General features: G+C 39.0%; 1 protein-coding gene across 6 annotated transcripts in view; it reads right to left on the bottom strand.

Moving 5' to 3' along the window:
* The window catches only part of Mpdz (multiple PDZ domain crumbs cell polarity complex component), a 152,442-nt gene that overhangs the window by 75,900 nt on the left and 54,133 nt on the right, over positions 1 to 22,409 (bottom strand). For 5 of the 6 annotated variants that reach the window (XM_052176679.1, XM_052176676.1, XM_052176678.1 and 2 more), the window contains exons 9-16: positions 21,840 to 21,954; positions 21,445 to 21,533; positions 12,040 to 12,202; positions 11,210 to 11,281; positions 8,220 to 8,326; positions 3,598 to 3,744; positions 2,631 to 2,795; positions 887 to 1,072 (exon numbers count right to left, since the gene is read on the bottom strand). In XM_052176679.1, coding sequence (XP_052032639.1) covers positions 887 to 1,072; positions 2,631 to 2,795; positions 3,598 to 3,744; positions 8,220 to 8,326; positions 11,210 to 11,281; positions 12,040 to 12,202; positions 21,445 to 21,533; positions 21,840 to 21,954 — 1,044 coding nt within the window. The remainder of the gene's footprint in view (positions 1 to 886; positions 1,073 to 2,630; positions 2,796 to 3,597; positions 3,745 to 8,219; positions 8,327 to 11,209; positions 11,282 to 12,039; positions 12,203 to 21,444; positions 21,534 to 21,839; positions 21,955 to 22,409) is intronic. The other variant, XM_052176677.1, reaches the window with a different exon arrangement.

Raw genomic sequence — 22,409 nt, forward strand, 5'->3', positions numbered from 1 at the left:
GTGGTTTTCATATGAGGTTCTAATGAGTACCTAGAACAAGTTAATGTCTACCTCATCTTAGAAAGACCCGAGGAGTTTGCCAGAAGCAATGGAAGATTCATTTGCTAGTGTCGTTAAATTGGCCCCTGGATAATGCTAGATAACTTAAAGATGAAATTTTAACTTTTTGGGAAACTGTCACGTTTTTAAGCTGTTGCTGGAAGCTGGAAGTCAAGGGTATGGGTAACAACAGTATTTGAATAGTGGGTGCAGGTACTCTGAGGATGGTCTTGTCCTTCACAAAGGAGAAATGCAAAAGGAAGGCACACGGCATTTGTGCTACAGGAGCACGTCTAGAATCCTCAGAGGTAGCTGAGTTCCAGACAATTAAGGGTAACACCTGTGTTCTATCAGACAGTGTTTAGCAGTTCCACTTTTCCCAGCACAAAACAACCCAGGGAAGGGTGCAGTCTGCACTGAGCCAATTTATAAACAATCATAAATTTAGTAAAATGATTGGAATGTTAGAATTTGTGATATGTCCAAGTACAATTCACCGTCCTTATTATACAAAAGAAAGCTAATACTGTATGGATTAGTACTAAAGTGTAAGCTATAAATTAAGAGCATAGAAATAAAAATATTCCCCAAATGACAAAGAGAACCCACTGTATTACGATACTCCTAATCTGTGTTCTGAGGTATCAATTTTTCAAGCTAAAGCATAAAACATTTCAATAAATATAATGCTAAAACAAAAATTGACTACATTACTATTCTAAGCAATTTATTTGAATAAGAAAATGCTTACTCACTATGAAATATTATTTCCTTTTATCTGCTAGTAACAATTTACTTTTAGAATTTGGCATCCTTGTGGCAATTAGGCAAAGTGGGATGTATTTACCTGATAGTCTAAAATGCTAAAGCCGAGGCCCCTGCTTCCCTTCTCCAGCTCTATGGAGTGAATGCCTGCCTCCCACATGGCCAGTGGGGTTTGAATCTCTTCAGCATTCTCATCCACCTCGGACATCGCCAGCATGGGATCCTCTGTCTCTGAGGACCCAATGAACTCTCCTAGATCTATATGAGGCTGAATAACAGACAAGTCATATTTTAGAGCAGGGCTTTTGACAAAAAAAAAAAAAAAAAAAAAACAAAAAAAAACGGTTGGGTTCCTCTGTCTGTACTGACCAAAAACATACTCAAAATCCTAAGTCATAAAAGGCATTAAAAATAAAAGCTAGAGTTTCCCATAAGCTTACTGAGTGGTTACGCATCTATAACACAGCTTGTGGGTGACTTCCCCGTCTTGTATACATTTGAATCACCTCTACATGAAAAATAAAAAGGAGTGTGTTGTTATTAACCAAAAATTATTCATAAAAAATAAGATAAATTCAAGAAAAATTTGGTATGTGTAAAGTTTTGTATTATATGAAAATAAGGTTTCTACAATGCATAGAATTATATAGATTTAAGTAGGGGTAACTGGGCTTCAAATATTAATTACTCTCTCAAAATAAAACCAATCAAACAAACAAAAAACCCAAAAAACCAAAAAACAAATGAAACTGCAAACAGGTTAAGTCAACCCCATTTATCTGTATGAACATCTCAAATTTAAGGAAGGCATGTTTGTCTAGTTTGTGTGCTGCCTTTGCTTTGATATTCCACTGCAGTGCCTAGAGCCACGGACACAAACAGCAAACAGTCCCCTGCTCTCCTGGGACTGTCCCACCCACACCAAATGAACACATATAGGCACAGTCAGGGTTCAGCCTTCGAGTGGCTCACAATTTGGAATCATGTTTCTTGTTCTTTCCTGTTATGATAACCCGTGTGAACAATAAACTATGTACTTTACCCTTTAAGTTACAAAATTATTCCATTGTATTGATTCCTTCAGCATATTATAAAAGAAACCCCTCCTTCATAAGATCTGACTAGGGGTCTACATTGTATCACCTTCCAAAAAGGTTACTAGCTCTGTTCTTGGATATTTTGATTCAAGCGAATAAGAATAAGCATATAGAAAAATACACATCATAGAAAATTATTTGATGTGAATTGTGAGTTAACTTTCTGATAATCTCAAACTAAAATGTACAAATGAATTAAAACCCAAACCTATAATAAAATACCTTTCTATGCTTTAGCTATTTACTAAATGGTTAACTGCAAACCAGATGTGGCTGGGCATGTAAGTAAAGGTATGCGTTTCCATCTGTGTACTATTTGCATGCTTCTGCCGATGGGGTAGAGCTAGTTAATGAGGACACTTCAAGTGCACACGGTGCAGTGGTATCTCCTGTCGAGTACACAGCATGCTTCTGGGAGCACCTACTGGCAAGTTCACCATGTGCAGTGTTGTCTGCTGTAACTATTTCACCTGTGGAGAGAGTCTCCATGAGATGGGCAGCATCCTAACCTACATTTTACAGAAACCAAAACTGAGGTTCAGAAAGGAGAGATGACTTGTTCACGGTGAGCACCAATTCTGACTCAAGCTAAAGCTATTTGAGTTCTAGATCTATTGTATAAGCATAGACTCTATTTAAAAAAAAATCAAGTCTTGAGGAAAATAAAAATAGCTTAACATTCTGACAGTATTACGCATCAAATTAGCCTTCTTTCTGCAAGTCTCCTACCTTTTCTGTGAGCTCAAGATTGTTTATGTCCAGGCTATCTACTTCTGACAGGGCGGTGGGAGGCACTGTCCGACGGCAGCATACCATTGTCACATCTATAGGCAATTCTTTTAAAATATTGACCACATCTTGATGGTTTTCTCCAAGCAAATTTATACCATTCACCTGCAGAAAGACAGGTCCACACAAAATAAGTTTTATAATACAGAAGTCTATGTGAGAATACCATTTTCCCACAATGTAGGTTTCTTTATGATAATACCTGTGGTTCTGCCTTACAGGTCTGACCCGCAGTTAGACCTGTGCAAGTATTTCCAAACAGGATCTGAATGCGAGTTTGGAGTCTGGCTAAAACTAGAGCTTCTCAAGTACCATGGCAAAACCCTTAGCTTCTCTCTAGGTTTGATCTGTGAGTATATGGTAGGAAGAGAGAATAAAAATAGTCCCAATAGATGCAGGAGAAAAGACTATGAAGAATTAGCATTTAATGAATTTACTAAGAAAGACTAGAAATGGCATATATAGTATGGTAAAATGTTTTTAAAACTGGAAACATTTTTTTCTATTTTTTTATCTCTGCATTTAAAAAACATTGACAGATTGCAGAGAAACAAATACCAGTAGATAGCTTCTGAGCAACAAGAATTGAGTGAGTGGGGACAGACAGGATGTGCTTGCTGTTTGTCACTATTCTATGGAAGCATATGAAGGTGTTGACTATTCTAAGAACTGAATATATGCTTAAAAAATCATCATGGAAGTTTTATAGTCTTTGAAAGCTAAAACAAAACAGAACAAAAACCACCAAAAGAGAACATATGGACCTGCATCTGCAAGTCAGTGTACACACACATACAGCCTTGGTATCTCTGCTTTGGACTGACTTTATGATTTTTCATCACTATTAATTCTCCAGCAGCCTTTTCCACCTTGCATAAGCAGAAAGAAGGAAATCAGAGCGTCTTACTTCCAGTAGCTCATCTCCACTGAAGAGCTTCCCGCTGTGTCCCACAGGGCCTTCTGGTAGCACAGACCGGATGAAGTGGTGGCCCACTGTGGCTTCCAGACTTATCCCCAGCCCACTGTTCTCACTAAACTTGCTCACGTGAGCCACCTGAAATGAGAAAAGTCATCATAACTCTAACATTCTTCTGGATTTTTTTTCTACTCATGTAAACATTATAAGTTCATGGAAAAGAATTAAAAAATCTTTAAAAATCTTATTGTAAGCTGCATATCACTGTAGCACTACCGGTGGAAAATACTTAGGTCAAACAGTCTCACAGACCAAGACTAAAGTGATATGTCTAGCCGCAAGCCCCCAAGAGCTTTCTCCGCAATAATCCCTATAGAGTGAGCACAACTGATGGCCCAGAGGTTGCACACCTGGGACTTGCTGCTATGCACACCATGGGGTGCCATGTGTCATTTCCCACAAATAAAACTTTACCAAACAAGACCTTAAACAAGATCTTTGACCAGCAAGAAGTGTCCCTCAGGGTCTCTTTTGATGACTTTGGGTTGAAAGTCATCAGTTGAACATCGATGCAAAATACTCAATAAAATTCTTGCCAACCGAATCCAAGAACACATCAAAACGATCATCCACCATGATCAAGTAGGCTTTATCCCGGGAATGCAGGGTTGGTTCAATATACGGAAATCCATCAATACAATCCACTACATAAACAAACTCAAAGAACAAAACCACATGGTCATTTCATTGGATGCTGAAAAAGCATTTGACAAAATTCAGCATCCCTTCATGCTTAAAGTCTTGGAGAGAACAGGAATTCAAGGCCCATACCTAAACATAGTAAAAGCAATATACAGCAAACCAGTAGCCAGCATCAAACTAAATGGAGAGAAACTTGAAGCAATCCCACTGAAATCAGGGACCAGACAAGGCTGCCCCCTTTCTCCTTATCCTTTCAATATTGTACTTGAGGTACTAGCTCGGGCAATTCGACAACATAAGGAGGTCAAAGGGATACAAATTGGAAAGGAAGAAGACAAACTATCATTATTTGCAGACGACATGATCGTCTACCTAAGTGACCCAAAGAACTCCACTAGAGAGCTCCTACAGCTGATAAACAACTTCAGCAAAGTGGCAGGTTATAAAATCAACACAAGCAAATCAGTGGCCTTCCTATACTCAAAGGATAAGCAGGCTGAGAAAGAAATTAGGGAAATGACCCCCTTCACAATAGCCACAAACAGTATAAAGTATCTTGGGGTGACTCTTACCAAACATGTGAAAGATCTGTATGACAAGAACTTCAAGACTCTGAAGAAGGAAATGGAAGAAGACCTCAAAAAATGGGAAAACCTCCCATGCTTATGGATTGGTAGAATCAATATAGTTAAAATGGCCATTTTGCCTAAAGCACTATACAGATTCAATGCAATACCCATCAAAATCCCAACTCAATTCTTCACAGAGTTAGAAAGAGCAATTATCAAATTCATCTGGAACAACAAAAAACCCAGGATAGCTAAAACTATTCTCAGCAACAAAAGAAAATCTGGGGGAATCAGTATCCCTGACCTCAAGCAATACTACACAGCAATAGTGTTAAAAACTGCATGGTATTGGTACAGTGACAGGCAGGAGGATCAATGGAACAGGATTGAAGATCCAGAAATGAACCCACACACCTATGGCCACTTGATCCTCGACAAAGAGGCTGAAAACATCCAATGGAAAAAAGATAGCCTTTTCAACAAATGGTGCTGGTTCAACTGGAGGTCAGCATGCAGAAGAATGCGAATTGATCCATCCTTGTCTCCTTGTACTAAGCTCAAATCAAAATGGATCAAGGACCTCCACATAAAGCCAGACACTCTGAAGCTAATAAAAAAGAAACTGGGGAAGACCCTTGAGGACATCGGTACAGGGAGAAAGTTTCTGAACAGAACACCAATAGCGTATGCTCTAAGAGCAAGAATTGACAAATGGGACCTCATAAAATTACAAAGTTTCTGTAAGGCAAAGGACACCATCAAGAGGACAAATCGGCAACCAACAAATTGGGAAAAGATCTTCACCAATCCTACATCAGATAGAGGGCTAATATCCAATATATATAAAGAACTCAAGAAGTTAGACTCCAGAAAACCAAACAACCCTATTAAAAATGGGGTACAGAATTAAACAAAGAATTCTCACCTGAAGAACTTCGGATGGCGGAGAAGCATCTTAAAAAATGCTCAACTTCATTAGTCATTAGGGAAATGCAAATCAAAACAACCCTAAGATTTCATCTTACACCAGTCAGAATGGCTAAGATTAAAAATTCAGAAGACAGCAGGTGTTGGAGAGGGTGTGGAGAAAGAGGAACACTCCTCCACTGCTGGTGGGGTTGCAAATTGGTACAACCACTCTGGAAAGCAGTCTGGCGGTTCCTCTGAAAACTGGGCACCTCACTTCCAGAAGATCCTGCTATACCACTCCTGGGCATATACCCAGAAGACTCCCCACCATGTAATAAGGATTCATGTTCTACTATGTTCATAGCAGCCCTATTTATAATTGCCAGATGCTGGAAAGAACCCAGGTATCCCTCAACAGAAGGGTGGATGCAAAACATGTGGTATATCTACACAATGGAGTACTATTCAGCCATTAGAAACAATGAATTCATGAAATTCTTAGGCAAATGGATGGAGCTAGAGAATATCATACTAAGTGAGGTAACCCAGACTCAAAAGGTGAATCATGGTATGCACTCACTAATAAGTGGATATTAACCTAGAAAACTGGAATACCCAAAACATAATCCACACATCAAATGAGGTACAAGAAGAAAGGAGGAGTGGCCCCTGGTTCTGGAAAGACTCAGTGAAACAGTATTTGGCAAAACCAGAACAGGGAAGTGGGAAGGGGTGGGTGGGAGGACGGGGGAAGAGAAGGGGGCTTACGGGACTTTCGGGGAGTGGGGGGGCTAGAAAAGGGAAATCATTTGAAATGTAAATAAATTATATCGAATAAAAAAAAGAATAAATTTTAGATTTACTTACTGGGGAAAAAAAAAAACAAGATCTTAAAAGGTCAGTATGCAAATGATGTCACCAGGCTCAGAGCTGTGATACTAGCAAGCCTTCTTCTCAACCCTGAAAACCCAAACTGGAGGTCAATTACTCTAAAAAACAGGCAGGTTCCCACTGAATCACCAGCCATCTCTGCCCCCCCACCTCCTCTATAATTACATTGATGCTGCCAGGTACACTGTAGGTGAAGAGAAGGCAGAGCTACTCCCACTGGCCTGAGCACGGATCACAAAAGATGTGGTACTGCCGGGCAGCACACATCTGCTCTTAAGAGAGGACTGGGGATATCATCCAGACAACAGGTACACAAGGGGCCTTAGTGGTTCAGTTTTGGCGACGATACAGATGAAATGGCTTGTAGGGGGCTCACCTCCCATTCAATTACCCCCTAGACAGCCAATGTCTGCTGTGCATGCCAGCCACATTAACCCTACCCATGAAGTCAGTGCTAAATGAAGTGCTCTTCACCTGAACCCTACTGTATTCCTCCCCAAATTACAAATTAAAATGCTCCTGGCTAGATTTACTCATTTTTTATTTGACTCTTGATTACCTTGAGTTTTTAAAACCAAGTATTGCTATGAAAATGGAGTGTAAAATGACCATACTACTTAGCAATGAAAGTCAGAGCTACTTATCAAATATATTGTCTGTTTTCTTTTACTTCTTCTAACCCAGAGGCATAAGGGCATTATAAATATGAAAAATTATACTGAATGTAGTTTCTTACTTTTGCTGTGGAATTTCCTGACATTTTAATGGTGTGTGTCAACTTTTATAATAGCAAATCATGGCATCTTAGCTAGATATAGTTAATAAACATCCAACCCTGCTGTAAGTGATATGACAAGTGAGGCAGACTCAACTTCTCACAAAAGCTAAATGCATAAGAATGATAAAGGCGAAGGCCGGTATAGCAGAGCGCACTCCTGTATATCCAGCACTAGGGAGAGGAAAGCAGAGGTGAGTATAGCAGAGCGCACTCCTGTATATCCAATCTTAGGGAGAGGAAAGCAGAGGGCTCAGGAATCCACACTCCTCTTTGTCTATGCAGAGAATCTGAGGCCAGCCTGGGCCACATGGAGCCTCACCTTATGTGACTCTTTTTTAGCAAGGAAAGAAGAAAGGAAAGTAGATTACGAGGGAGGGAGGGAGGGAGGGAGGGAGGGAGGGAGGGAGGGAGGGAGGGAGGGAGGAAGGGTATAACTCTGTCATAGCTCACAATAAGCTTTAACTTATTTGAAGAAACTGACATTCTATTCTGGTTCTTTCTATAAATCACATGCATAAGAATCAGGAAAACCTTTCTCATGTGTACATTAGTTACACCACTCTCAGACATACTGAAGCACAATGACACGGGAGTTCTCAAACTTGCAAACCATTGTATTTCAGCCCCTTAGCAACAAACACTGCAGCTTTGAGAAACTCTGGACTCTCTCCAGGCCTCCTTCCAATGAGTATCTTTATTTTCCCCAAGACTTTCCTGCACAGACACAGGTACAAGTGAGGAAAAGGAAGAGCAAGTTAACCTACCACTATTTCATAGTTAATTCCCATAATGCTCTGCCACTTGGTCAGCAGGGCAGCCTCTTGCTGCACATCTTCAGTTTCTTCCAGCTCAGGTGACAACAGTGGATACCCTGAAACCATCAAAGTATTGAAGTCAGTACCAACACACAAAACTCACCTTCTACACCAGGAAGGCAGGGCAAAACCTTCCTGTTATATCTTGTCAGACTTTTCAGTTTCCCTCATATGTTATTGAATTTTAATTTTCTAATTTGGACTACTGTTTGCATATGTAATAGTATTCTTCTTTAATGGACAGCTTTTAAGCTTTAACTAGATTTTTCATTCAAGTCTCCATACATTTTCTAATGTTCTTTAAAAGAATAAGGTTTCTGGGTTATTCTCAGACTCATTAGCTTTTCTACTGGTAATATTGCAGGAAAACTGTGGTTAGGAGAAGAGGAGGCTATGATATCACCTCACACACATACCAAATAAATTGTAACAGACAACTTCATTACCAGGAACAATACATATATATATATTATATATGTATATATATAAAACAATTAAGAAATGAGAATGTGTATTAAGATAAAAACCTGTAGTCATAATTCCATTAATCAGCCAAAAGGAGGGGGGAGGGAAAGGTCATCAAGCCAATAAGAAAGAAAGCCACCAAGCAAGTGACATAAATAATTGCAAATACAGTGTGTGGAACTGAAAACTGGCACTGACTCAAGAGCATCTCTGTGTGTCTCTGTCTATTTCCACCAGAGCTCTTCCACGGAGCTATAGCCTTAGCCCTACAACATGCACAACTAGCCCTACAACCTGTGTAACTAGCCCTACAATCCATGTAACTAGCCCTACAACCCATGTAACTAGCCCTACAACCCATGTAACTAGCCCTACAACATGAACAACTAGCCCTACAACCTGTGTAACTAGCCCTACAACCCATGTAACTAGCCCTACAACCTGTGTAACTAGCCCTACAGTGTCACTTGGAGCTTACTCATAAATGCTTTCTTTTAAAAGCCTCTATTCCATTACAGTCTTTACACTGATTTAAGGAATATTTGAGAATTCAGATTCTTACTAGTTACCTTGTCTCTCATGTCAGGCTCATCCTGCTTTAGTCAATGATTCTGAACATGTCTCGAAAAACAAAGTTGATAACTATTTTTAAAAGTTTGGACATATGCAAAGTCCTAGGTTCAATGTCTAGCTTAGAGGAAAAAAAGTAAACAGGACTGGAAAGTATCCCTGTGAATAAGTACTTTCTGTCCAAATTAAAATGTAGTTATGTGAGGGGTAACAATCAACAGTGAGCCTGGGCTCATGAGGAATCTTTAACCGTACTTCCGGGAGCAGAGGTCATTTCCCCCAGTTCCCTTTCAATTGTGTGTGTGTGTGTGTGTGTGTGTGTGTGTTCATACCGCATGACAGGAATATAATGGGGGATTATAAATGGAATGTAGGAAATCAGATCACACTGTCTGATCTCCCACTTGCCTCCAGACAACATTTCAGAACTTTGAAAATACACCCACAGAGCCCTCTTTTCCAACAGTGGTGAACAGGCAAGTGGCTCTTCTGCAGTCACCATCCTCTAGAGAGGCAGTGGCATCCCACCCTGCTAGGAGGGACAGACCAGGTACATTAGAACCACTTTCAGGTTTCTGCTTTATTTACTTATTTATTTTAAGTAGCTCATGTACTGCTGATTGTAAGTCTGGAGGTGCCGATGTCCTTCCACACACACATGCAAATTTCTCATTAGCACTGCCTTTTCTGTAGCAAAATCGATGTTTCTGAAACTTCGACATAACCCCTCGTGCCCATCCTCACTTCCTATTTAAAGTCATGTTCTAAGTATTTTTATCCTCTCCCCAACTCTTGTTATTCACTTTAGCCCAAGTATTTTCTTTACTAATTAGTGTAAAAAATGGCAGAATGTAATTAATATGTATGAACACTACACATTTTCCTTCCAGGATATCATAACATATACAAAATCTCTTTAAATAATAAAAGTAAACTAAAACTTTCCCCAGCAGCAGAAATAATAATGAGGCCACAGACAGAGTGAATAGGCATCTTAACAGCAGAATCCATACTATGAGACAGGAGCAGTTTTCCACTTGTTGCTTTAAGTCACCAAATGCCCAGCAACAGGACCGGGAAAGGAGGAGCAGGAGACAAGGCACAGAACGAAGGCAGAGTTGGTGTGAAATGCAACACTGCACGCTAGCAAACCTTCAGTGAGTATTCTTAGGTGGTCTGAACAATTCTCTGTAAAACTGCTATCAAGCCCAGTTCCCAAGGTTAAAGCTTGTAGCTCGAAAAGACTAAAAAGTATATTATCTGCCTCCCCAAAATTGATAGTTTCTGGAAGAAGTGGTAGTGTATCCAAAATCCCGCACTCAGAAGCCAGCCTGGGCCACATAGCAAGACCTAGTCTGAGAAAACAATCATCACAGCAGAAAACAATGAACAGAACCAAAAAACAAAAACAAAACAACAACAACAACAAAAACACCGCATATTTCCATTACTAAAAATATCTAAGAGTTTCTGTGTTTGTTTTTAAATACTTTATATTTTACTATTATTTCACAGTTGGGTAGAGGCATGTCAAGTATACATAAACTGTAAGTTAAAACTACACATATTATGAAATGATACCTCAAGAGCAATTCTGGTGTGTGTGTGTGTATGTGTGTGTGTGTGTGTGTGTGTGTGTGTGTGTGTGTGTGCATGTGTGCACATATATTGGAGAACAAACTGATTCTGCATGAAAATTAACAAACAATAAATAAATGAATTACTTTAATGTGAAAAAGCACTTGGTTCTATTGATAAATACGAATTCATCAATCTCTCTTTTCCCAAGAAGTTAGTAGTATGTATAATGGTTTTAGTAACTTAGACTGTCATAAAGATTTAATCTCTTTGCAAACATTCTGTCTAAAACATAATGAGCACCTGAGACTGGTTCTAAGTGTTACCTTCTTCTTCAATTGGCAATATGCTGGTATTTCTCTTTAATGATAAAGACTCTTCATCTTTTTCACAATTTTCTTAAAGATAAAAATATTTTAAGTTAAATTAATAAAATAAATAATAAAACCATTTGAATTTTTCTAAACCCATTTTATTTGACTGAACCACCAATTAGAGTTACTTTTGAAGAGGCCAACTCCATAATAACCATATATATTTAATGTCTTACTGTAAGTGGGCTAAGACTTTCTGGAAACCTGCCTGCCCATTTCCTAAAAATGCACTATGTGATGTAAAGCACAAAGCTCAACAGTATCAGAAATGAAACACCTTTCCAGATAACAGCCCCACACTGCTGATTATTTCGATACTTTGCAGTGATATTCATGGAGAATCACTACAAGCTCGTGGGCCAGCTAGATGGCCATACATAGTGGCAACCAACACAGAGGTCCATCTCGAGTAAGGCAGAATGCCACCTGAAGCACATGACACTATTCTCTGACTTCCACGTGTCACTGTGCATACTAGTGGATGTATGCACACAGGCACACACACACACACCAGATATGCCTCCCCACAGTTTCTAAAAACATCAAACACAACTGCATCCCCCACTCTGAAGAGAAAGTCTTAATGACACCCAAATTAAAATCATGACAGAAAACAAAGCATCTATCTCCAATGGAGAAAGAATAACTGATGTCTGTTTTACTCAGGAGCCCATTCTAATGCAAATGCACAAACCCATGGTTCCTACTAATAACAAAACACTTTTCTACAAAAATTAATTTAGAGTTAGAAGGCAATGTTAAGATAAAACAAAGGTCTCTACCAGGAGGGAGGTCCACGTCTTTTGTGATATCTTCTCTTGATGTAAGCTCTGCTTCCTGGCTTGCTCCCTTCCTCATCAGTGTCAGACGCACTGTCTGTCCTGTGTGACGTAACACCTCTACTGCTTGTTGATTGGTAAAACCTTGAAGGTTGGTGCCATCGACCTGTGATAACAAGAAATATTAAAAATCAAAAGCACTTTTGCATTGCCTATGCAAACTGTGCATGTATCTCTTAGTACTGAGTAATGCTCAGGGAAAGAATATTTCTCTCACTGAAAAACGACCACAACACCCTAACATGCACTCAGTGTCCAGATGTAGTGGGGGGCTGTTCAGGAGTACCCCAACGGTTGCACTGCTTCCTATAGATCCTGCGGTACAGTTTCAGGGTGTGACTGTTAAGATCATTTCTCTAATTTCCTAGATGATTCTAATGCACAGTCAAATTTGGGAATGAGCACCATGGAGGACTAAGGACAGAAGGCAGGGGGGAAAACACTCCCCAGATGCTGTTGTGTACTTACAGCACATAGCCTGTGAACAAGACAAGTGAAGGATTTGGAACTCCTATATCCAGACCAGCATCCTCTCCCACAGTGTAGCCTAACTATAGCTGTTAAGGCAAGAAACTACTAAAACCTCAACTTAAACACCTGAAGCCCATTTATTTTATTTTTCTGTACATATGTGTAATATACAAAGACATATTTGGTGTCTACATGTAACAAATGGAACAGTGTATGGCATCTGATACACAAAACAGAAGAATCACAGAGGAAATACTTAATTATTATTCCCGGTGGGAATACTCAGGCAAAGATCCTGAGCCCTGGCCTGTGGAAGACAGTGTCACACTCCGGCTTCTTGACTCTTGTACAGTCCTTCTGAGTTACATGGGAACTTGAACATAGACACCTGACTATATTCTTGACAGATCTGATTTCCTTTTGCAAAGCTTAGCAAATTAGAATAATCATAAGCAAGGGGAAAAACAGTGCCTATACCTGTAACTGAAGAAACGTCTACAAATGGTCTGGAAACAAAGGCTGAAAGCAAGCCAGCATTATTTTCATGTGCTCATTTGGTCAGAGAAGTGTTAATAGAAATAAAACCATATTCTCTCATTAAAAAGAGGTGGGCTGGGGAGATGGCTTGCTTGGTAAAATGTTTGCTGAGCAAGTATGGGAAAACAAACTCAATCCCCTAGAACCCATGCACAAGAGCTGGGAGAGGACTGAGTGATGAATCAGCAGATAAGGATACCTTCTGTCAGCTCTGACATCCTAGGTTGGATAATCAAGATCCACTTAGTGGAAGAAGAAAATGGAGTCCTGTAAGTTGACCTCTGACCCCTGTATACCATGGTACATAGAAGGCACAGAAAGGATCCCTGGGGCTTGTTGACCCAATCACAAGTTCCAGGTTCAATAAGAGAGACTGACTGCCTGAAGAGCCTCACTGTGGAAGACATGATTTCAACTTTTTCCACATTTATGGGCATCCATGTCCACCTACACACAAATGTACACACATATACACACATGCACACACAGTGGAGGTGGACTAATGGTACATAAGGTGCCAAATAGACTACAATAATACTTAAACATAGATACATGAAATTTTTCATTATTTAAAGAACTATAGCTATAATCGTGTGTGTGTGTGTGTGTGTGTGTGTGTGTGTGTGTGTGTGTGTGTGTGTGTGTGTAAATGTTATGCTTGTGAAGCCCACAGAAGAGTATCAGATCTCTTGAAGCTTTGGGTTACTGCCATTTGTAAGGATGAAATGTGACACAGGGGCTGAGACTGAGCTCCAGTCTTCTTCAAGAAGAACCTCTACTGCTGAGCGCCTTCATATCAGTGATTGCTCCACTGCTCTTTCTGGCATCTAAACCAGGCTAACCTCGAACGTAGATCCTCCTGTCCCTGTGCTTAGTTTTGGTTTGTTTGTTTGTTTGTTTTGTATTCTGTTAGGCAGTTATTTAATTCTGATCAAATTATATATTCTTTAAGCTTCAGAGACAAGTTTTGCTAGAACAGACAGACATGCTACGTGTCTGGTGTCACGGTGATAACAAAACACAATGGGAGGCAGGTATAGTGGTACAAACCCTGAAATCCCAGCACATGGAGGCATGGGAGGAAGAGCGCCGGGAGTTCAGGAATATTCTGCACTATTTAGTGTCAGAATAGCCTCGGCTACAGAGCAAGACAGTGTCTCAGACAACTCTAAAAACAAAACAAAACAGCCCAGATCTGATCATTGATGCCCTCCAAATCCTTCAAATGAACAAAACTTTATGCTGCAAAAGGTTGTTTTAAAATCATTTTTCTCTCTTTTAAAAAGAAGTTTCATTAAGAAAAATGTTGTACAAAGAATTCTGTTTAAGCATGTATAGAAAAATGCATTTGCTTCTGTTTTCAAAACACAGTAAATTAAATTTTAAAATATATCTATTACCCAAATGCCACAGTATGTTACCAGCAAAGAAAATCTACTTTAACAGACTAGATTTTAAACTATAGTTCCACTAAGATTCTTAATAATCTCATCATAACATGGGACTAAGACATCGACTTTCCAAGAACTCCAATTCACGATGCTTCGTACTAGGACACATGGAAGCCAGTGTTATCATTAATAGAGTGAAAGGTAATTAACATGAAATCCCAAAGTTTCATGGAAATAACAATTTACAGCCAGGCTGTATCAGTCCAGGCCAGCAGAACGCCAGTCCAGAATCTGTTCCTAACTCTGACCAGACTTGACTGTAGGAGAGCTACAGCATTGGCTCCGACTCAGTGATACCACAGAGGAGAGTAACACAAGGAGGTGCAAAGGTGAACAGCCTCTGCTCATCAGAGAAACACATCTACCACTCTGTTAACGTGTAAAGCAGGCGCCACAGTCAGCCGGAGAGATCATGCAGAAGAAATACCAGTTACACAGTTGAGAAAACCTGCTTCCCTAGCATATCCCATGTGGCTTGCCAACCTTCTCCAACAACTTCTATCTACTAACAAGAAACTGAGAATCTATTTCTGTCACAGAATATTAAAGACAGCATCTGACATCTCTCATTATCAATCACAATTCCATGCTGCTTTTAACTGCGTGTCACTAATTAACTAACAGGTATTATGATTTTATGTGTTAACAAGATTAGCTAACATTTTATCAAATGATTTTTACACAGAATGCCAACATGGATGTCTTTGGCAGTGGCAGGGGTTGTCTGCTGGCAATTTCCTGTCCTTGTACTGTACAAAGAAAATGCTAGAGGTCCATAGAATACAGTCTGTAAAAGGAGACCAAAGTAGTTAAAAATTACAAAATAAATACTTCCTCAAAATAGTAAATAATTCTTAATCTTCTCAGCACTTCAATAAATACAAATTAAAAATAGACTGTAGCTCCAATATCTGCTGTCAAAACAAAACTAGAACAAATAAAGTATATAATTGTAAAACTGCAACTAGGAATGAAGGAAATATTACCAATTTATAGGAAGGCCACAAGAGGGTGATGCTTGGCACAGAATGAACACATGGTGAGTGGGAAAGCCACAAGAGTATGATGCTTGGCATAGAATGAACACATGGTCAAGAGCTCCGCATGATGCTTCCCTGGGGTTAAGGCATTTCTAAATTACAAAGTAATTAGAATATTGGTGACAGTGAAAACAATCTTATTAAAAGCAAGAGAAGATTCAGGGAAAGTACATCTCCCCTTTGTGAGGACATTTCTTCTCACCTACTTGGCTAGGAGGATCATTTGATCCCTAACATAGGATAAAAGGCAGTATCAACCTGGAGGGAAGCTACTGTGACACTTAAAAATCTGAAATAAATCTACATCATCAGTAAAAATTTTCCTAATCAAATATACTAATACAGCAAGGCCTATATCAGATGCTGGGAGGATCTTACATGGTTCTCTGAAGAGTAATTCAAGGGACGTTATATTCTGCCCTAAGGTAATGCAATTGAACCAAGAAGCTTGCTAAAGGACAACCAATGGATAGGCCAAAACAGACTGAGAAAAATCCACGAACCTCCATCCTACACAAAGAACTCTAGGTAGCCAGGGAAAGCTGGCAGTGGGAATTCCTTCCACAGGGAAGAACACACCAACCGGCCACCCAATCTCAAATGGCCGCCCTGCAACCTACGTAGGACATAGGGAGCACCAAACAAACTAAATGGATTATATTGAGGAATATGTATATATGTACATAAATGCTTGCAATAGTAATTAGATTAAAAATGCATAAACTTAAAGGAGAGAAGGGCAGGTACATGGGAAGCTTTGGAGATGGAAGGGAAGAGAGAAATGTCGAAATTAAATTATCTCAAAATATTTTTTAAATTTGCTAAACAACTGAATACAGAGAAATCAATTGCTAAGATATAGAAATTCCACTCGATCTGATAAGTGGATATTAATTAGCCCAGAAGCTCTGAATACCCAAGGCACAAATTGCATAACAAATGACTCCCATGAAGAAGCATGGAGAGGATCCTGATCCTGGAAAGGATTGATCTAGCATTGGAGGGGAATATAAGGACAGAGAAAAAGGAAGGAGGTGATTGGAGAATGGGTGGAGAGAAGAAGGTTTATGGGACATATGGGGAGGGGGGATCTGGGAAAGGGGAAATCATTTGGAATGTAAACAAAGAATATAGAAAATAAAAATATTAAAATGAAAAAAGGTGTTTCAAAAAAAGAAATTCCACTAGACATATACAAAATAAAGTGAAACACATTCTCATAAAACCTTATATATAAATGTTCACAGGAGCATTAACTTGAATAGCCAACAAATTAAAATACCTCTTATGTCTAAACTGACTAATAGATAGGTGTGGCAAAGCTACTGACAATAAAGTAGTATCTAGCAATGAAGAAAATGGAAACTGACTCTACTACACAGATGAACCCTGAAAAACAGTATGCTAGATAAAGCAGTCAATTACAATGGACTAAATCCTATGTGACTGTACTTATAGAAAATGTCCCCCAAAAGTTCAGACATAATGTAGACCCCAGATTCCATGAGCCTAAGAAGACAGAAAAAGCAGGGAGCAAGGAAAACAGTAAGGAAAGTATTCTACAACTGAATGCAGTGCTGATTGCCCAACATGGGAAATATATGATTAGCCACTGAGTTACATAATATAAAGATGTAAGTTATCGAATATATAAATTATTTATCATAATGCAGATTTGAAACACTATAATGAACTGACTAGATAGTTGAAAGAAAATTTTAAACTCAATATTATTGTGTTTGATAGTTCTATGTCAACTTGTCCAAAGCTATAGCCATCTGAGAGGAAGTAAGCTCAGTAAGAACATGCCTTCAGAAGATGGGGCTGTAGGCATCCCTGAGCTCATGGGCCTAGGCGGAGAAGCATCTTTAAAAATGCTCAACTTCATTAGTCATTAGGGAAATGCAAATCAAAACAACCCTAAGATTTCATCTTACACCAGTCAGAATGGCTAAGATTAAAAATTCAGGAGACAGCAGGTGTTGAAGAGGGTGTGGAGAAAGAGGAACACTCCTCCACTGCTGGTGGGGTTGCTAATTGGTACAACCACTCTGGAAAGCAGTCTGGCGGTTCCTCCGAAAACTGGGCACCTCACTTCCAGAAGATCCTGCTATACCACTCCTGGGCATATATCCAGAGGATTCCCCACCATGTAATAAGGATACATGCTCTACTATGTTCATAGCAGCCCTATTTATAATTGCCAGATGCTGGAAAGAACCCAGGTATCCCTCAACAGAAGAGTGGATGCAAAAAATGTGGTATATCTACACAATGGAGTACTATTCAGCCATTAGAAACAATGAATTCATGAAATTCTTAGGCAAATGGATGGAGCTAGAGAATATCATACTAAGTGAGGTAACCCAGACTCAAAAGGTGAATCATGGTATGCACTCACTAATAAGTGGATATTAACCTAGAAAACTGGAATACCCAAAACATAATCCACACATCAAATGAGGTACAAGAAGAACGGAGGAGTGGCCCCTGGTTCTGGAAAGACTCAATGAAACAGTATTCAGCAAAACCAGAACGGGGAAGTGGGAAGGGATGGGTGGGAGGACAGGGGAAGAGAAGGGGGCTTATGGGACTTTCGGGGAGTGGGGGGGCTAGAAAAGGGAAATCATTTGAAATGTAAATAAATTATATCGAATAAAAAAAAAAAAGAATGCAGGCTGAGCAATCCAGGAGGAGCAAGGAAGCCAACAGGCAGCACTCTCCACAGCCTTTGTTCCTCTCTCCAGGCTCTTAATGTTTGAGGTCCTGCCCTCACTTCCTTCAATGATGGACTATGATGTGGAAGTGTAAGCCAAGTAAACCCTTTCTCCTCCTGTCAGAATGTGCTTCAAGAATGGAGTCATGAGAGAATTCTTAGTATGTATGAGAACACTCTAAGAAAACCAAACAGAAGTCTTGTGACCTCAGTTTCTTAAAAACATTGGATTGTCCTTAGAGTGTGTTTTCATGCTCCTCCTAGGTGTCACCAATAGGAATAAGTTTAACTTCAAATACTCATTATTGCTTGCTCTTCTTATTCAATTAAATGCTTATGCTAAACTTTTATATGCCCCTGGATAAAACTGGTTTTCCCACATATGGTTTGTCCTTGTGATTGTATACAGCTTGAACTCATGACAACTTTACTCAGGTGGCCTCTCTTCATTCTCAGAGTACAAACTCTCTGATGCTCTGAATAAATTTCACTATTGCATGAGATTTTAGTCTACCTCATTTCTTGGCTCCATTCTCCCAAGTCCTACCACCTTTAGAGTAGGAAACACTCCCCAACTTGCTTCCAGTCACGGTGGTTTCTCAGTAGGAATGGTAACCTTAATTAGGACAATTGTACAGGATCCATGCTGTCTCTTCATTCTCTTCATCACTCCCAAAATAACAAAGGGGCAGCAGCTCATTTCCATTCATGGTAAGATAGAGATGCACTGAGAAAGTCTTTGCAGCTGTTACCCAAGTAGCTCAACTTGATCTTTTGATCAGACTTCCAAAGATAAATAGATACACTTAGGAATTCACAGTTCTAATGCCAGTAAAACACTCTGGGAGACATACTATAGACTTTCCAAGGGCAGAAGTAATATTCCTTAATCATTTTTTTCTAAACTTTGATAGAAAATATGTAATAACAACAACCAAAAACAAACAAACAAAAAAAACTTACCAATTTAGCATCTTCTAATCATTAAATGCTTAGTGGTAAATGTTTCAGACTGGTTTGTAGCAACAGTTAGGGTTTTTCATCATGTCCATGAATCAGTGTCATGCTGAATGACAATTCCCACCATCGACTCCATGGTCTCAGAGCCAGCAGTCTCACCTGCATTTCTCTGACAAGCTTGGGTCATGGCAGTGGGATCAGACATTTTTCTCCACACCTGATTTATTTCAGTTAGCACATTGTCCTCAAGACTGACTAAGGTTGCAGCATGTGACAGAATATACTTGTTTAGCAGGTCAAAAAGCAAGACGTTCCATCTTTATACCATCTATTTTCTTTAGCCAGTTGTCTACCAACAGTATCTAAGTTATTCTTTGGCTTATGCTATGTGAAAAACAGCATTGTGACTAAGGAACCTTTAATAAGACAGCATTTACCACCAGTGTCTTTAAAATTATATTAAAATAAACACTGGCAATGAGAAAGATCCTCTAGTTATAGACAGAGGAGTTAAGCAAACAGGTTTCCTACCTGCAGGGCATCGAACAGTCTTCAGTTTTCCTATGTGCAGTGGAAATCCCTAAGAAATCATATCATCTACAGGTTTCCCCATGTGGTTAACCTAAATTGGTTTCTACATCACAGAGCAGTTTGAAGAAGCTAGTATACACTGAACAGCAGGTTAGTTTTCTCTAAACTACCTGAAATGGCCATATACTTAAAGCACTGCTTATACTACAATACCATGATGACCAGATTAAAGACTTCTGGGTTTATTTCCTTTACTCCTATATGCTTGCAGAACTGAAAAGAGCTCATCTGCATGACAGTGTCATTCTGCAAAGTTAAAAAAAAATACACGTAACTGAAAATCCTGCTACTGTAAACACCAGGTCTTCCTTCAGAATGTACACAAGAATATATACTATAATTTTAGTGTAATGAATTCATTATGACCATAATTCAGATACATTAGAAATTATAAAGAAACAAATTTCTATTTTTGACATAAGGAAAGTAATGCTTTCATCCAATGTTCCATTTAATCTAAAAGTAATAAATTAGGCAATTATAAAGTCAATTTCAAGACTCTAAAACTAGATTAAAAGAATGGATCTGGATTTGGGGAGATGGCTCATCGAGTAGAGTACTTACTGTGCAAATATAAAGACCTATGTTGAGATCACAGTACCCATGTGAAGATTGGGTATGGTGCTACACTTCCATGATCCTAGTGCTAGGAGATGGAGACATAAAGATCCCTGGGCTACAGGGAGGGGTGGTACCCAAGGAAGGCTTGAATAATGGGGAGGGGGGAGATTTATATGAATGGGACTAGGAGGGAAGCTGTAATAGGGATGTAGAGTGAATAAATAAATAAATGGGGAAAAAAATCCCTGGGCTCAGTCAATCTAAAAAATTGGTGACCCTGTTTCAAAAATAAAGCAAGAGGAAAGAAAAAAAAAAAACACTCAATGTCAACCTCTGGCCTCCATATGCACAAACACCAGCAGACAGACATACCTGTGTATATACATAAATACACACACACACACACACCATGAATACAAAGGAAAAAATAAAGTCAATAAATGCAGTTCATTACTAAGTAAAATTAGAATGCTGGGTCCATAGCTCAGTGGGGTAAACTGTTTGAGTCTCAAGCATGAGGAGCCAAGGTCAGATCCCTAGTACCCACATAAAACCCAGGCAAAGCCGTGTAGTCTTTAACCTCAAAAGGAAGAGCCAGAGACAAGACAGATCCCATGGAACTCACTTGCCTGCTCATTTAGCTAACCAATAAGCTCCAGGTTCCACAGAATCACTGTCCCAATAAATAAACACAGAAAACTATAGAGGAATACAGCAAACATTAACCCCTGGCCTCTGGCACACATGGACTGTACCCACAAATACAAATGCATGCACAGCACACACACACAAATATAAATATAGATAAGAAATTATTTCTTCACTGTAAGATTTTATTTTTATCTACGTGTATATGTGTGGATGTGGCTTTAGGTTGTTCAACACAGGTTCTAGGAACCAAACTCGGGTCCTCTGGAAGTGCATTCATGTTCTTAACCACCAAGCCATCTTTCCGATCCCAGAGAACATACTTCTTAATCATGAAAACTGAAAAAAAACTATTATCAAACATGTAACTTACTGCTATAATTTGGTCTCCAATTTGGATTCTTCCATCATGTTCCACAGCACTGCTTTTTGTAATGCTCTTTACAAAGATTCCTGAAGGTTCTAAGATTAGAAATAAGTCATTTTTCAGTATTTATAAAGCATACACAAAGAAAAGCTGTCTTCTGCCTTCTACATAAAAATCCTAATTATGACTAAGTATTTAAGAATAAGCCACACAGACATTTAGTACGAAGAATAAGGCAATTATTCAGCCTGTCATATCAGAGTCACCTACACCAAATTATTTCTAAGAAAGCTGTCAACAACGAAGTCCAACAACAGAAAGCACATAATAATTGATTATCTCATAAGACAGATATTAGAGACAATTGCAACACTTAGAAATTATTTAGGGTTTAATATTACCTAATTTTTTATCTCCAATATAACCAGCAATGGTAATTCCTAATCCTTGGACATTTTTAGTGAGTTCAACATCAAACGTCTCACTTTCTTCACTTTTCTGAGTAGAAGCATCAACCTAAAGTAGTATCAATAAACAAATCTTTAGATAAATCATCCTGTAAGAAAGACTAAGGTCAAAATTAAAAGTTAAAGACTCAACTCCATTGAGGCATCTCTGACTATGCTGTGCAGCTGGCCCCTTACCTCCTGACAGTGCAGACTGAGCATTGCATTTTCATTCAGAAAAGAATATAGAAAAGAGAGCTGAACCTCCCCTCATCAGGCAAACTTGCTGTATAGATAAAATGTTAAAGATTAAATAGCTTCTGGTTAATAATGTATTTTCAGATATATCTCTATTTCTAAAGGAGCTGGGATGTTTACAGTTCAAATAAGTCACCTTTTAAATTAAATCGGAACTTTAAGATTTAGTGTTACCATTTAAATCTTTCTAAACATCACTTTCTAGATAGTCACCTACCAAGAAGAACAACAATCAGCGGCCATTTATTGAACGAGCAGTGTCACTTG

This window comes from Apodemus sylvaticus, chromosome 3 (genome assembly GCF_947179515.1).
Source record: "Apodemus sylvaticus chromosome 3, mApoSyl1.1, whole genome shotgun sequence".
NCBI lineage: Eukaryota > Metazoa > Chordata > Mammalia > Rodentia > Muridae > Apodemus > Apodemus sylvaticus.